The sequence below is a fragment of the Tachyglossus aculeatus genome, chromosome 11 (genome assembly GCF_015852505.1).
Source record: "Tachyglossus aculeatus isolate mTacAcu1 chromosome 11, mTacAcu1.pri, whole genome shotgun sequence".
Taxonomy (NCBI): Eukaryota; Metazoa; Chordata; class Mammalia; order Monotremata; family Tachyglossidae; genus Tachyglossus; species Tachyglossus aculeatus.
Window position 1 is genome coordinate 5,706,528 of NC_052076.1, and position 17,016 is coordinate 5,723,543.

At 49.1% G+C, this 17,016-nt stretch overlaps 1 protein-coding gene across 2 annotated transcripts; it reads right to left on the reverse strand.

Annotated features, from left to right (window-relative positions):
• Nucleotides 1-624: 624 nt before the first annotated feature.
• Nucleotides 625-15,395, reverse strand: GCSH (glycine cleavage system protein H). 2 transcript variants are annotated; one of them, XM_038754835.1, is made up of 5 exons: nt 15,138-15,395; nt 5,973-6,052; nt 3,934-3,997; nt 2,288-2,419; nt 625-1,329 (listed from the first exon to the last, which is right to left on the reverse strand). In XM_038754835.1, exons 1-5 carry the CDS (start codon nt 15,376-15,378, stop codon nt 1,232-1,234), a joined length of 615 nt encoding a protein of 204 aa, XP_038610763.1. In that variant the 5' UTR covers nt 15,379-15,395; the 3' UTR covers nt 625-1,231. The 2 variants fall into 2 exon arrangements, with proteins under 2 accessions (XP_038610763.1, XP_038610762.1); XM_038754834.1 differs by having other exon boundaries at nt 15,126-15,395.
• Nucleotides 15,396-17,016: the final 1,621 nt, after the last annotated feature.

A 17,016-nucleotide genomic window follows, 5' to 3' on the forward strand; every position in this document is an offset into this window, starting at 1 on the left:
TGCTAAGTGCTTACTATGCACCAGACACTATACGAAACGCCGGGGTGGATAAAAGCCAATCAAGTTGGACACTGCTCATATCTTCTAGACTGTGAGCCCACTGTTGGGTAGGGACCATCTCTATATGTTGCCAACTTGTACTTCCCAAGCGCTTAGTACAGTGCTCTGCACACAGTAAGCGCTCAATAAATACGATTGATTGATATCCCACACGGGGTTCACAGACTTAATCCTCATTTTACAGATGAGGTAACTGAGGCACCAAAAAGTGAAGTGATATGCCCTAAGTCAACAGAAGACAAGTGACAGAGCCGGGATTAGAACCTGGGTCCTTCTGACTCCCGGGCCTGTGCTCTATTCACTAGGCCACACTGCTTCTCTAGTAAGCGCTCGGTAAATACCACTGCTCGATAATTCAGAAAACCTAGATCGGGGAAATTAGACTTTTCTTTCCACGCAGTCAGTTGCCTAGTTTTCCCGACTTCCCATGAATCAAATACTCCTGGAGTTAAATGTTAATTTTTGGGAGACCCTTTGGAGTTTTTCATGGCAGAGTATAACGTCTGGGTGGCGGGGGGGGGAGGCGGTGGCGGACCATTTAGTACAAAACCAAGAGCGCGCAGAGCCGGTAAAGAAGTCAGTTCCTTTTTATTAACCTGGTTACCTATTCTGCCGTTAGACTGTGGCCCCACCCGTAGGAAGCAGCCAAAGCAGTTAATTCAGAAAACTGAAACGGCACTGCTCTGCACCTGACAGTCGGACTCCACCCACCTCACCAAGGCCTCCGTGCGGCTTGCCGTCTCGGCACTCGTTAACGACTCCAACGGACGGGGACGTCTCCGTCCCTTACTCGGCCAGTTGACCCGCGGTGACGGCCCCCATCCCTGGATTAAGGCTTCGGCCAATCCAGCTGCTAACTTTGAAGGGCACTCATTTTTTTTTTTTTTACCGGTGATGACGTTACCAGTTTGCCACGTTATTCAATTAGACTGCAGCCTAATGAAAATCACTAAGAGAGTGCTGTGCAACGGGTGCCGATGGTAAGCATCTTTACCCTCCGACATTTACGCTCGGTTAATGGATGTTCCTCATGCAGCAGTGTCTTCTGGGGGATGGGGTTAACCTACAGATTTCCACGTCGCTACGCTTCACACCTTCTGGACACCACTAATTTAGGGCAAACTAGGTCGGGCTAAGTGTTTCCATACTGGCTCATTCGACGATTCCGGGTTCAGTCCTCGATAGACTTGACGTATTTTTCGTAGGCCTCTTCGCTCATCAGCTCATCGAGTTCAGAAGGGTTGCTTAGGGCCACCTTGATCAGCCAACCTGCGAGCAAAAGCCATGCCCAAGCCATTCAAAATATTAATCGTTACAGAGCACGAGTTTAAAATCCAGATGTGTCAAGAGAAGATAGGGCCTTCTCACCCTCACCTCCTGTTTCCCAACTGTTTCCAGTAAGAAGTTATTGTGGTAGTTTTAAAAATTTCTTTCTTTTCTTTTTAATGATATTTAAGGGCTTACTATGTGCCTGGCACTGTACTAAGCGCTGGAGAAGATACAAGCTAATCGGATTAGACACAGTCCCTGTCCCACATAGGAAGGGCTCAGAGTCTTCATCCCCATTTTACAGTTGAGGGTACTGAGACACAGAGAAGTTAAATAACTTGCTCAGTGTCACACAGCAGACAGTGGAGGTGCTAGGATTAGAACTCAGGTCCTCTGACATCCAGGCCCATGGTTTAACCACTAGGCCACGCCTATTTTGGGCCAGGCACTGTACTAAGCACTAGGGTAGATACAAGATAATCAGGTTGGACTCAGTCCCTGCCCCACATGGGGTTCACAGGAGCCCACTGTTGGGTAGGGACTGTCTCTATGTGATGCCAATTTGTACTTCCCAAGCGCTTAGTACAGTGCTCTGCACATAGTAAGCGCTCAATAAATACGATTGATTGATTGATTGATTGATTTTACAGATGAGGAAATGGAGGCCCAGAGAAGTGAAGTGACTTATCCAGGGTCACACAGCAGATACCCGGAAGAGTCAGAAATTAGAACCCAGATCCCCCGACTCCGAGGCCCGTGGAAAGAAAGGAAAAAAACAAAAGAAACTCATAAAGAAATGCCGAACATCAAAGGAGGGAAGGGATACACTTTGGTCTTTTTCGGTACCCAGGAAATCCAAGAAGTGGTGCTCAAATCCAGCTAAAACGATAAAATCCAGTTGCCTTTGGAGCCTGAGCTTGGCCATTACCACCCTGAGAACCGTAGTGCAACATCTTACCATTTTCGTAACAAGACTTGTTGATGAGGCCTGGGTCTTCAGCCAGGGCCGTGTTAATCTCGGTGACCTCTCCCGTTAGAGGGGAATACAGTTCACTAGCAGCTTTCACGCTTTCCAAAGCTCCAAACTCATCTGCGTGACATTGGAAAAAACAGAAGAATTCAGGAACAGACACTTCCACAGATGTCAGGAAAATTATTCCTCTACCCGCACCATGAAGCTTGATAGCTAAGAGTGGTGAAAATAGGACACACTGGTCCTGTTGGGGTCCCCCTCCTTTCCCCAGTCTGTTTTTAACAGTGACGGTATTTGTTAAGCGCTTACTATATGCCAAGCACTGTTCTAAGCACTTTTTTTGTCTTACCGGCATTCAAAACATTGAATGAGGAGCCGCGTGGCCTAGCAGAAAAAGCCCGAGCCTGGAAGTCGGGGGACCTGGGTTCTAATCCTGGCTCCGCTGTTTGACCCTGGGCAAGTTGCTTCACTTCTCTAGGCCTCAGTTCCCTCATCTGTCAAATGGGGACTCAGTTCTTGCTCTCCCGCCCACTAAGAGTGTGAGCACCTCATGTGGGACCTGATGATCTCGTATCTACCTCAGTGCGTAGCACATAGTAAGTGCTTAACAAATATGATTAGTATTATAATTGTTACTACTAATAACAATAATAGGATGATGTCCCAGGCACACCAAATTGCTATAAAAACCCAAGAAATGTTTTCAACGGAGCACCTGTCGACAGCGTTCACCAGCCACTCAATTAATTGGGTTCGCCGATGGATTCAGAGTGTCGGTCAGCCCCTACGCTTGTGATTTTTCCACAGCTGGACCTATGGGGGCATTGGGCATTCATTCAATTGTATTTATTGAGCGCTTACTGTGTGCAGAGCACTGGACTAAGCGCTTAGGAAGTACAAATGGGCAACATATAGAGACAGTCCCTACCCAACAACGGGCTCACAGCCTAGAAGGGGGAGATAGAAAACAAAAACAAAACACTGGACACGCAGGTCTGAGCGCAACAGGAATCTCATAGGGGTGACCCCAGGCAGCCTCACTCAGACCGAGCTTACAGTCTGGAGTGGGAGGCAGGCATTAGTACGATTAATCAATACCATAATTATTATTATATCACATTGTTCTCTATCCACACAGATGTGTAGTGTCAAAAGACATTTCCTATTTCCCCCAATAGCAGTCAGTCCAAAAAGCATAGTTGACGCATGCTTTATGGAAGAAGTGACAGTTTCACCATGTTCCTGGGTTGAGGATCCAGCAAATAGTCCAGAGGATTCCAAATTATTATGCCTGAATAAGGGGAAAGCCCTAAACTGTTTTAAAATGTAACTTGCAAGTCCCCTCGGGGCTTAACCTATGCACCGCAAGAACCTGAATTTCAAATAAAACCTTTGGCCAACCATAGGAACCTGCAGAGCTCATTAAAAAAAAAAATCCAACAGTTACACAACACTGCATTCACATTCTAGTGTGGTGAATTAAAACTACAATCAGCTGGTTCACAGAAAACTAGAAAGGAACAGACGGGGAGGTACAAAGTCCAGTAATTCCGAGAAAAACCAGGAATAGGTGGTTTCGTGGCCAACGAACGACCGTGAAATTGCTTCCCCCGGTTTTCACACCAACTCACCGTGTTTATTCAATTTTGTCCCAACTTCTGGAAGACTACAGTAAACTACATCTCCCAATGCTTCCTATAACAACAAAATCAAAAGAGAAAAGAATGAGTGCATTGGTGACATTTCAAACCTCAGGGGACAAACTTTGACAAGAGGCACAACAAACTCAAGCCTGGGTGACACAAGAAAAAAAAGAATAGTGGCACATGCATTTAGCACTTGGTTTTAAGCTTTGGGGAGAGGTAGGATAATCAGAGCAGATCCATTCCCAGTCACTTATGGGAGACTCAAGTTTCCGGGAAAACCACTTGCGGGGCCTTAGGCAGTCACCCTTGCACTTGGATCTGTGCATTCCCTTTTTTTTATGATATTTGTGAGGTGCTTACTAAGTGCCAGGCACTGTTCTAAGCACTGGGGTAGATACAAGGCAATCAGGTTGGACCCAGTCCACGTCCCACATGGGGCTCCCAGTCCTATTCCCCATTTCACAGATGATGGAACTGAGGCACAGAAAAGTGAAGTGACTTGTCCAAGGTCATACGGCAGACAAGTCAGGGAGCTGAGACTAGAACCCAGGTCCTTCTGACTCTCAGGCCCGTGATCTATGCACGAGGCCACACTTAATCCTTAGCCCCACAACACTTTTGCCGCTAACCTCCTCACCGTACCTCGTTCTCGCCTGTATCGCCGTCGACCCCGGCCCACGTCCTTCCCTTGGCCTGCAATGCCCTCCCACCGCACCTCCTCCAGGAGGCCTTCCTAGACTGAGCCCCTTCCTTCCTCTCCCCCTCGTCCCCCTCTCCATCCCCCCCATCTTACCTCCTTCCCTTCCCCACAGCACCTGTATATATGTATATATGTTTGTACATATTTTTTTACTCTATTTTATTGGTACATATCTATTCTATTTATTTTATTTTGTTAGTATGTTTGGTTTTGTTCTCTGTCTCTCCCCTTTAGACTGTGAGCCCACTGTTGGGTAGGGACCGTCTCTAGATGTTGCCAACTTGGACTTTCCAAGCGCTTAGTACAGTGCTCTGCACATAGTAAGCGCTCAATAAATACGATTGATGATGATGATTCCCCAAGCTAGCTCTTTCTCCCTTCAAAGCCCTACTGAGAGCTCACCTCCTCCAAGAGGCCTTCCCAGACTTAGCCCCCCTTTTCCTTTCCTCCTCCCCGTCCCTACCTCCTTCCCCTCCCCACAGCACCTGTACATGTTTGTACCGATTTATTACTCTATTTACTTTACTTGTACATATTTACTATTCTATTTCTTTTGTTAATGACGTGCATGTAGCTTTATTTCTATTTGTTCTGATGACTTGACACCTGTCCACGTTTTGTTGTCTGTCTCCCCGTTCTAGACTGTGAGCCCGTTGCTGGGTAGGGACCATCTTGCCTACTTGTACTTCCCAAGCGCTTAGTACAGGGCTCTGCACACAGTAAGCGCTCAATAAATACGACAATGAATGAATGAAAAGGGGGAAAGCTGGCATTAGAACCCAGGTGGAAAGACCACGGGCCTGGGAGCCGGAGGGTTTGGTCTGCTGCATGACCCGGGTCACGTCACCTCACTTCTCTAGGCCTCAGTTATCTCATCTGTCAAATGGGGATTAAACCCTCCTTCCTCCGACTTCGACTGTAAACCCTACTGTGGAACAGGGACTGGGTCCAACTTGACTATCTTGTATTTACCCCAGCTCTTAGTACAGTGCTTGACACATAATAAGCACTTAAACACCACAATTATTATTATCTCTGGTCAGTGGCAAGAGCACAATGAAACCTGAAAGAGGAGAAAATGCTGGAGGGAAATCATTTGAATTTAAGACAAACTGAGGATGGCAGCAGGCCTTCCAAATGCTAACTAGCCCGAGGGAGGAAAACCTTATTAAATAAGGCCAAAGCAACACTACTAACACTTGACGTGTTCATTCCAAGGCAGAACTGAGCAGAAGCTGCAAACTAACACAATTACAGACAGACGCGATCGGAGACAAGAGCAGGCCACAGATCTCTACAAAGCACAGAACCGAATGGCAAATACCTGTGCAAAATTGCTGATTCCCACGGTGCCAATGCCGTTTTCGGCTGATACCCATTCGTGTTTGTCTGTGAATTTACGAGCTAAAACGGAAGACCAACAGTTCAGAAAGGCCCAGGGAGTTCACGCTCTGTAATACATTCCGCAGGAGCAGCTTTCCCCAAATGGGGCCATACCCAAGGCCCGGATTCCCCCTGACACCAACAAGAACCGTCACCACCGGCCCCAAACCTCAACGCGGTGGCTGGGGAAAGAGGAACCCTGGAGTTCCAAGGTGGAATTCCTTGAAGGTATTTTCCAAGGTGCATTTGGGACAAGGTTTTTCTGTGTACAATGTAGCTGGGGGATAGGGATGCAACACTGGTCAGCTGGGCCGCATACAAACTACTCATAGGTGAACTTCTTCAATCCCGCATCAGTGGTGTCTTCTTCTAATACAAAGGATGACTAGTTTGGCTGGAAAAACTCCTTTTTGCAGGGGGGGAGGGCTCTCTCGTCCCCCCCCCGCCCCTTAAATAATAATAATGGCATTTATTAAGCGCTTACTATGTGCAAATCACTGTTCTAAGCGCTGAACACGGCGCTAGCCACAAGAAGACACAGAAACGGTTTCAAAGGAACAGTGTAGTTCATCCCTTCAATCGTATTTATTGGGCGCTTACTGTGTGCAGAACACTGTATTAAGCACTCGGGAGAGTACAATATAACACAGAGACACATTCCCCGCCCACAACAAGCTTACAGTCTAGTTGGTCCTAGGACACCTGCTGCATATCTATAATATATGTAATATATATAAATTATTTATATCAATGTATGTATATATGTTTGTACATATTTATTACTCTATTTATTTATGTATTTATTTTACTTGTACATATCTATTCTATTTATTTTATTTTGTTAGTATGTTTGGTTTTGTTCTTTGTCTCCCCCTTTTAGACTGTGAGCCCACTGTTGGGTAGGGACTGTCTCTATATGTTGCCAACTTGTACTTCCCAAGTGCTTAGTACAGCGCTCTGCACACAGTAAGCGCTCAATAAATACGATTGATTGATTGATTGATCAATGTCTGTCTCCCCCTCTAGACTGTAAGCTCATTGTGGGCAGGGAACATAACTTCCAACCTTGTTCTCTTGTACTCTCCTAAGCGCTTAATACAGTACTCCGCACATACTAAGCACGCTCACTAAATACCACTGTTTGATTGACTGATTGATTGCAGGAACCGGTATCGGCAGGCCTACTTGATTGATAGGTGGAAACTCAGACTATATCAGCCTCCCCCAACCCTGCTTCCCCACGGCTGCCACCCTGCATGTCCTCAGACAGTGCCCAGAGGCCAGAAACTGGGCATCAGGGTATCTTCTGGGTCTTGCCCATTTTTAGTAGAAACACCCCTGAGAGAACATTTGCCCCAGATGGATCTCAGTAGGGACCAAAAATCACCATTTCCAATCCTCAATGTGTTAGGCTGAAAGCGTCTCCGCCATTAAGAAAGCACCCAGCTTGGTGACGGTTTGTGGAAAAAGCAAGTCTCCACTGCTCTGGGTAGATGCGATCATTAGGACTTTTTATTCTGTCTGAAATTAGTCATAAGGGCTTTGACATTTTGTCCTGGAGAAGAATTAGAACACCTGAATTTTTGCGGATCTTCATTAAAAAACACCTGCGGTTGAAGGGAATTGGCAAAAATGTGCCACAAAAAATGCTCTCTCATTCTTAGTTGACAATAACGACCGACTGTTTTGACTTTCCTCTCTTCTCCATTCTGCCATGTTTCTATAATCAATCAATCAATCGTATTTATTGAGCGCTTACTATGTGCAGAGCACTGTACTAAGCGCTTGGGAAGTACAAATTGGCATCACATAGAGACAGTCCCTACCCAACAGTGGGCTCACAGTCTAAAAATATAGTGTTCATTAAGTCCTTTCTATGGGCCAGGCACTGTACTGAGCACTGGGACAGACATAAGTTAAGCAGGTTGGACAGTCCACATCCCACATGAGTTCAGAGTCTTAATTCCCACTTTACAGATGAGGGAACTGAGGCCCAGAGAAGTGAAGTGACTTGCTCACACAGCAGACAAGCGGCAGAGCCGGGACTAAAACCCAGGTCCTTCTTTCTCCCAGGCCATTTCTTTATCCATTAGGCCACGCTGCTTCATTCTGAACAAAAGCCAGATTCTTGCTGCTATCTGAATGCCTCTGATTGAAGCCCACCATCACCGTATTCGGTGGCCTGCCTCCAATCTTTTCTTTGACTAAATGCATTTTTTTCTGATTTCTTCACCACCCAGTCTCACTCACAGACAGGTGTCACCTGGACTACAGAACAGAGTCATGAGCTCCTGGAAAAGGTGTTGACGCCCAATTCGATTAACAGTCAAATCCATTCAATTTATTTCTGTGCCTCCAGCTTGCTCGGCCCCTCGAAAACAAAGCATCCAATCGAGGAGTGACACTGTCCTCTGGCTAGAGACCCGATTTCAATTCTCTACCAGAATCCATCTTCCCTACAACCTAACACTACCTGACAGGGAAGCAACCTGGGACATACTGAGTGCACGGGCCTGGGACTCGGTGGATCTGGGTTCTAATCCTGGTTCCACCAACTTTTTGGGGGGTGGGGGGGAGGAATGCTTGTTAAGGGCTTGTTGTGTGCCAAGCACTGTACTAAGTGCTAGGGTAGATACATGATTTTTAGACTGTGAGCCCACTTTTTAGACTGTGAGCCCACTGTTGGGTAGGGACTGTCTCTATATGTTGCCAACTTGTACTTCCCAAGCGCTTAGTACAGTGCATTGCACACAGTAAGCGCTCAATAAATACGATTGATTGATTGATTATCAGGTTGGACACAGTCCCTGTCCCACATGGGGCTAAATAGGCCACTTGCCTGCTCTGTGATCCTGGGCAAGTCACTTTACTTCTCTGGCCCTGAGTTTCCTCATCTGTATTAATGGCCATAAAATACCTGTTCTCTTTCCCTTTTAGACTACGAATCCCAAGTGTGACAGATTGGATCTGACCTGATTGTACTGTATTCATTCATTCAATGGTATTTACTGAGCACTTACTGTGTGCAGAGCACTGTACTAACTGTTGGGAGAGTACAAAACATCAATAAACAGACACATTCCCTGCCCACAGTATGCTTACTGTCGGCAGGCGGGTGGGCGGCTCAGGGGAGATACTGTATCTATCCCAGCTTTTAGTACAGTGCTTGGCACATAGTCTGCTGTACTCTCCCAAGTGCTTAGTACAGTGTTCTGCACAGAGTAAGTGCTCAATAAATACCACTGGTTAACTGATAGTAAGCACATAACAGTTACTATTATTATTTATTACTACTCTGCAAGACCAGAGAACCGCAGCTTTAGAAAGGCACCTGCCCCGAGGAATCTGGATTTTTAAGTTGTGGCTTTGGGAATTCAACAGAAATCAATGGATTTCTGCTAACTTTAGGTAGGATTTAAAAAGCCAGAAAATTTAAAGGTATTAACCACCCGGCCAACTTTGGAAAGCCCCAACAACCAGTTAGGTAATGGTCATCCACACCGCTGAAGCTTTGTGATTCTTTTAAATTTGAGCCACTGCAAACTGACTTGCATAATACAAATCTCTAGTTTTGGGTGCTCTCTTGAAAACCTGACATTTTGTTCTTAGTAATCACTGATCATAACGGGAGAGTGACATCTTTCATACGAACACTTCAAAGCCAGGGATGGGGCATGAGAATGCCGATTAGCCACGGAAAATTTTCTACTCAAGTATCTCACAGGGTGAAACCAGATTTTAGACCCTAATGGAATGCTTGGATTAAGCTATTTCTAGACGGACTGTTCCAAATGGAGAAATCCCTCTAGTTGCTCTATGTGGCAAAACTATTGATTTTTCAAGATTAATCTGGCAACAGAGAAGCTGCAAAGCCTAGTGGAAAGAACAGGGGCTGGGAGCCAAAAGGACTAATTCCAGCTCTGCCACTCGTCCGCTGTGTGACTTTGGGCAAGTCACTTTGCTTCGCTGGACCTCAGTTACCTCTTCTCTAAAATGGGGACAATGACTATGTCCTCGGCATACAGTAAGCGCTCAATAAATACGGTTGACTGAACCTCAGTTACCTCTTCTGTAAAATGGGGATGACTATGCCCTCTGCACACAGTAAGCGCTCAATAAATACGGTTGACTGACCGACCGTGAGCCCCATGTGGGACGTGGGCTGTGTCCAACCTGATTAGCTTGTATCTACTCCAGTGCTTAGTAATAATAATAATGATAATGGCATTTATTAAGCGCTTACTATGTGCAGAGCACTGTTCTAAGCACTGGAGAATTTACAAGGTGATCAGGTTGTCCCCCGTGGGGCTCACAGTGTTAATCCCCATTTTACAGATGAGGTCACTGAGGCCCAGAGAAGTTAAGTGACTTGCCCAAAGTCACACAGCTGACAACTGGCAGAGCCGGGATTTGACCCCATGAATTCTGACTCCAAAGCCCAGGCTCTTTCCACTGAGCCACGCTGCTTCTCACAGTGCCTGGACTATAGTAAGCGTTTAACAAACACCCTAAGAACAAAAAAACGCAGTCACTCCAAAACCATACACCCTGAGAGGCGGACCGCATGACAGGTGTTGAAGTTCTTACCTCCAAAAATGAATGTTTTTCTACCATCAACTCCAAGAGGCCTTTCCTAAGCCCTTCTTCTACTTCATTTCATTCATTCAATCGTATTTATTGAGCGCTCACTGTGTGCAGAGAACTGTACTAAGCGCTTGGGATGTACAAGTTACTTGTACAAGTACAAGATTCGACCAGTATGGGGTTCACTGTAGTTCATTTTAAAGGTGCACTGCCCCTCCTGACTTTAACCCCTGTTGAGGCAGGGGGGTGGGGTGGGGAGACTGGCACAATCTTTTAAAGGTGCCCTGTCCTTCCTGACTTCCATCCCTGCTGGGGACAGAACAAAGGCCACTCAGTTCTCCTGTAAAGCAGGGGTTAACATGCGGATGAACCCTGCACTGAGGAAAGTGCGGTTTAGAATAGTCACACCAGGAATTAATGACCCCTGCCCCTCCCGCCCCCCCACATACAATCAATCAATCGTACTGATTGTATCAATCGTATCAATCAATCGTACAATCATTCTCCAACTACCATGTCCTATCCACACGGACACTGACGTCATATCATTCCCTAACTCCCCAACAGCGTTCTGTCATTCAGTCATTCAATCGCATGTATTGAGCGCTTACTGTGTGCAGAGCACTGTACTAAGCGCTTGGGAAGTCCAAGTTGGCAACATAGAGAGACAGTCCCTACCCAACAGCGGGCTCACAGTCCGGAAGGGGGAGACGGACAACGAAACGAGACATATTAACCAAATAAAATAAATAGAATAAATATATACAAGTAAAATAGAGTAATAAATATGTACTATATATACAGGTACATACAATACAATGTATATATACAATATATATATACAATATATATACAATATATACAGGTGCTGTGGGAGGTCATTCATTCATTCAATCGTATTTATTGAGCGCTTACTTTGTGCGGAGCACTGTACTAAGCGCTTGGGAAGTCCAAGTTGGCAACATAGAGAGACGGTCCCTACCCAACAGCGGGCTCACAGTCTAGAAAGGGGAGACGGACAACAAAACGAGACATATTAACCAAATAAAATAAATAGAATAAATATATACAAGTAAAATAGAGTAATAAATATGTACAAACATATATACAGGTGCTGTGGGAGGTCATTCATTCATTCAATCGTATTTATTGAGCGCTTACTTTGTGCGGAGCACTGTACTAAGCGCTTGGGAAGTCCAAGTTGGCAACACAGAGAGACGGTCCCTACCCAACAGCGGGCTCACAGTCTACAAGGGGGAGATGGACAACAAAACAGGACATGTTAACCAAATAAAATAAATAGAATATGTACAAATAAAATAGAGTAATAAATATGTACAAACATATACAGGTGCTGTGGGAGGTCAGTCATTCATTCACTCATTCATTCAATTGTATGTCCAAAATGAGGAGTGAAAACACATGATATGGAAATCCTTACATACATACAACATGGCCTGGCGGAAAGACCACAGGCCTGGGAGTCAGAGGGTCCTGAGTTCTATTCCTGGCTCCGCCACTCGTCTGCTGGGTGACTTTGGGCAACTCACTTCACTTCTCTGGGCCTCAGTTGCCTTATTGGTCAAATGGGGAATAAGACTGTGGGCCCCATGTGGGGCAGGGACTGTGTCCAATCTGAATACTTGTACTTCCCAAGCGCTTAGAACAGTGCTCTGCACACAGTAAGCGCTCAATAAAGACGACTGAATGAATGAATGAATAACTTCTATCGACCCTAGTGCTTAGTACAGAGCCCTGCACACAGAAAGCATTTAAATAAAACATACAAAAAACCTACTCCACTTGCACATTTTTCTGGACTCTTGCTTTTTTCAATTAATCAACAGTGTTTAGGGATTGCTATGTGCATAGCAATCAATCAATCAGTCACTTTGCTTTGGCGGACCTCAGTTACCTCCTCTGTAAAATGGGGATAACGACTATGTCCTCTGCACCCTGTAAGCGCTCAATAAATAAGATCGACTGACTGAGGACAATGTAATAGACGCATTCCCTGCCCACAAGGAAGGGTGCACGATTACAGCTGCTGCTGGGGAGGGGCGTTCAGTTCAGACTGAAACTGACAACACAAAGCAACGGACCCAAATTTCCTAGCCAGCTGACAGACGGATGAAAGCCTCCTTTCTCTTTTTTATGGTATTTATTAAGCGCTTATGTGTCAAACACTGTACTAAGCGAAGGGATAGATACAAGCTGATTAAGTTGGACACAGTGCATTTCCCACATGGGGCTCACAGTCTTAATCCCCCTTTTACAGGTGAGGGAACTGAGGCCCAGAGAAGCGAAGTGACTTGCCCAAGGTCACCCAGCAGACTAAGTGGTGGAGTTGGGAATAGAACCCAGGTCCTTCTGATTCCCAGGCCCGGGCTCTTTCCACTAGGCCTCGCTACTCCTCGATGTGTTCCTCAATCTCATGGAGAAGCAGCGTGGCTCAGTGGAAAGAACCCGGGCTTTGGAGTCAGAGGTCATGGGTTCAAATCCCAGCTCCACCACTTGTCAGCTGTGTGCCTTTGGGCAAATCACTTCACTTCTCTGGGCCTCAGTTACCTCGTCTGTAAAATGGGGATTAAGATTGGGAGCCCCCCGGGGGACAACCTGATCACCTTGTAACCTTCCCAGTGCTTAGGACAGTGCCTTGCACACAGTAAGCGCTTAATAAATGCCATTATTATTATTACTTGCCTCGCCAGTGACTTCTTGCTCATCTCCTACCTCTGGCCTGGACCGCCCTCCCTCCTCACATCAATCAATCAATCACATTTATTGAGCGCTTACTGTGTGCGGAGCACTGTACTAAGCACTTGGGAAGTCCAAGTTGGCAACATATAGAGACAGTCCCTACCCAACAGTGGGCTCACAGTCTAGACATCAGACAGATAACTGCACATCTCCTCCAAGAAGCCTTCCTTCACTAAGCCCTCTTCTCCCACTCCCTTCTGCCCCTCTATCCTCCCTCCCTCGGCCACAGCACATATGTATCTGTAATTTATTTTTCTGTTTATATTAATGTCCGTCTCCCCCTCTAGGCTGTGAGCTCGTTGTGGGCAGGGAATGCATCTGTTGCTATAGTGTGTTCTACCAAGTGCTTAGTACAGTGCTTTGCACACAGTAAGCACTCGATAAATACAAATGAACGAATAAATGCGCCCATCCCCAGCCCCTGCGGCACAGATACTTGGGGAGGGCAGAGCACGGCTTCGGAGTTCTGCCGAACTGTAATCAATCAATGGTAATTATTGAGTGCCTACTATGGGCAGAGCACTGGACTGAGCGCTTGAGCGAGAACAACACAAGCAGAACTAGAAGACACGTTCCCTGTTCATCTTCTCCCAAGCGCTCAGTACAGTGCCCGATAGGAAGTGCTCAATAAAGGGCACTGACGGATTGACTGACCGATCCAAACGAGTCTGGCCAGTAGCCAGACGTGGGGATGAGCTGGGGGGGGTGCTCAGGGAGGACCTGGGGGGGTCGGGGAGGGACTGGGGGAGGTCGTGGAGGGACTGGGGGAGGTCGGGGAGGGACTGGGGGAGGTCAGGGAGGGACTGGGGGGTCAGGGAGGGACTGGGGGTGGTCGGGGAGGGACTGGGGGAGGTCAGGGAGGGACTGGGGGAGGTCGGGGAGGGACTGGGGGAGGTCAGGGAGGGACTGGGGGAGGTCAGGGAGGGACTGGGGGGTCAGGGAGGGACTGGGGGTGGTCGGGGAGGGACTGGGGGAGGTCGGGGAGGGACTGGGGGAGGTCGGGGAGGGACTGGGGGAGGTCGGGGAGGGACTGGGGGGAGGTCGGGGAGGGACTGGGGGGAGGTCGGGGAGGGACTGGGAGGGGGGTCAAGAGGGCCTGGGGGAGGTCAGAGAGGGACTGGGGGGGTCAGGGAGGGACTGGGGGAGGTCAGGAGGGACTGGGGGAGGTCAGGGAGGAACTGGGGGGTTCAGGGAGGGACTGGGGGGGTCAGGGAGGGACTGGGGGAGGTCAGGAGGGACTGGGGGGGTCAGGGAGGGACTGGGGGAGGTCAGGGAGAGACTGGGGGAGGTCAGGAGGGACTGGGGGAGGTCAGGGAGGAACTGGGGGGTTCAGGGAGGGACGGGGGGGTCAGGGAGAGACTGGGGGAGGTCAGGAGGGACTGGGGGAGGTCAGGAGGGACTGGGGGAGGTCAGGGAGGAACTGGGGGGTTCAGGGAGGGACGGGGGGGTCAGGGAGAGACTGGGGGAGGTCAGGGAGGGACTGGGGGAGGTCAGGGAGGGTCTGGGGGAGGTCAGTGAGGGACTGGGGGGGTCAGGGAGAGACTGGGGGGGGTCAGGGAGGGACTGGGGGAGGGCAGGAGGGACTGGGGGAGGTCAGGAGGGACTGGGGGAGGTCAGGGAGGGACTGGGGGAGGGCAGGGAGGGATTGGGGGAGGTCAAGGAGGGACTGGGGGGGGTCAGAAGGCTAAGGTGATGGGGGAGTGGGGGGGGGGGCCCTCCCCCGGTCGGCGCGCCCTGAGCCCTCACTGACCGACTGACTGACCGGCCTGCGTCGGGGCGGCGGTGTGCAGGGACCGGGACGGCGGCCGGAGCAGGAGGGCGGGGGGGGCGGAGGCGGAGGCGGCGGAGCGGAGGGCGGAGGCGGAGGCGGAGGCGGCGGGGCGGAGGGCGCGGAGGGCGCGGAGGGTCCCGAGGGTCCCCGGGTCCCGGCCCGGGCGGGCGGAGGAGCAGCCCAGGGCCCGCAGCAGGGACCGCGGGGAGGTCCGACCCAGGCCCCGCCACATGCTGACGGGGACCGGGGGGACCGCGGGGGGGGCGGCGGACCGGGAGCAGGAGGCGCGGGCGGCGGGGCGGGACGCCGGGACCGCCGGGAACCGTCTGCGCCTGCGCGTCCCTGTGCGCGTCCGCGTGCGCGTCCGTGTGCGTGTGTGTGTGTCTGTGCGCGGACCGCGGGGTCAGGGGGCGGGGCCGCGGTCAGGGGGCGGGGCCGGCCACGGGGCGCCAGGCCGCCTCGCCCCCGCCCCCTCCGGCCCGCGGAGGGACTGCAGGCCGGGGCGGAGCGGGAGCCCGGAGCCGGATCCCCCCGCCCGCGGAGCGGAGCCTCCCACCAAGCCCCCCCCCCCCCCGGGCGGTCCGAGAGCCCGGAGCGGAGCCCCGCCCGCGGAGCGGAGCTCGAGTGCTGCTGCCCGGCGGCAGGGAAAGAACTCCACCGCTTAATAATAATAATGACATTTATCAAGCTCTTATTATGGGACAAACACTGTTCTAAGCGCTGTATATATGTTTGTACATATTTATTACTCTATTCATTTATTTATTTATTTTATTTGTACATATTTATTCTATTTATTTTATTTTGTTAATATGTTTTGTTCTCTGTCTCCCCCTTCTAGACTGTGAGCCCGCTGTTGGGTAGGGACCGTCCCTAGATGTTGCCAACTTGGACTTCCCAAGCGCTTAGTCCAGTGCTCTGCACACAGTAAGCGCTCAATCAATACGATTGATGATGATGATGATGGGGAGGTTACAAGGTGATCGGGTGGTCCCACGGGGGGGCTCACGGTCTTCATCCCCGTTTGACAGAAGAAGGAACTGAGGCCCAGAGAAAGGAAGCGACTTGCCCAAAGTCACACAGCTGACAACTGGAGAGTCGGGATTCGAACCCCTGACCTTTGCCTCCAAAGCCCGTGCTCTTTCCACAGGGCCACGCTGCAAATACCATCCATCGATTCATTCATTCAATCGTATTGATTGGGTGCTTACTGAGCGCAGAGCACTGGACTAAGTGCTTGGGAACGACAACAACAACAATAATAATAATAATGGCATTTATTAAGCACTTACTACGTGCAAAGCACCGTTCTAAGCGCTGGGGAGGATACAAGGTGAGCAGGTTGTCCCATGGGGGGCTCACAATCTTAATCCCCATTTTACAGATGAGGGAACTGAGGCACAGAGAAGTTAAGTGACTTGCCCAAAGTCACACAGCCGACAAGCAGCGGAGCTGGGATAAGGTTGCAAGCCTTCTCTTGCCCCCACATTTTCATCCTCTCTCTCTCTCTCTCTCGCTCATTCTAGAAAAGCTTCCACATGGAGCCGGACATTAGCGGGGGACCTTATTGAGAGACTTCACGGTGACTCTGCTCAGCGGCCCTGTTGGGGCAGGGATATATATGTTTGTACGTGTTTATTACTCTATTTTATTTGTACATATTTATTCTATTTATTATATTTTGTTAATATGTTTTGTTTTGTTCTCTGTCTCCCCCATCTAGACTGTGAGCCCACTGTTGGGTAGGGACCGTCTCTATACGCTGCCAACTTGGACTTCCCAAGCGCTGGGTACAGTGCTCTGCACACAGTAAGCGCTCAATAAATACGACTGAATGAATGAATGAATCTTAAAGCTGAACCAAACACAC

Excerpts from the sequence above, each read along its gene's own strand:
- GCSH (XM_038754834.1), bottom strand. The coding sequence starts at position 15,378 with ATGTGGCGGGGCCTGGGTCGGACCTCCCCGCGGTCCCTGCTGCGGGCC. Across the intron at positions 6,053-15,125 it reads GCAGGCCGGTCAGTCAGTCG|CTCGTAAATTCACAGACAAA; the intron begins GTCAGTGAGGGC and ends CTTCCGTTTTAG. Across the intron at positions 2,420-3,933 it reads GACAAAATTGAATAAACACG|ATGAGTTTGGAGCTTTGGAA; the intron begins GTGAGTTGGTGT and ends AATGTCACGCAG.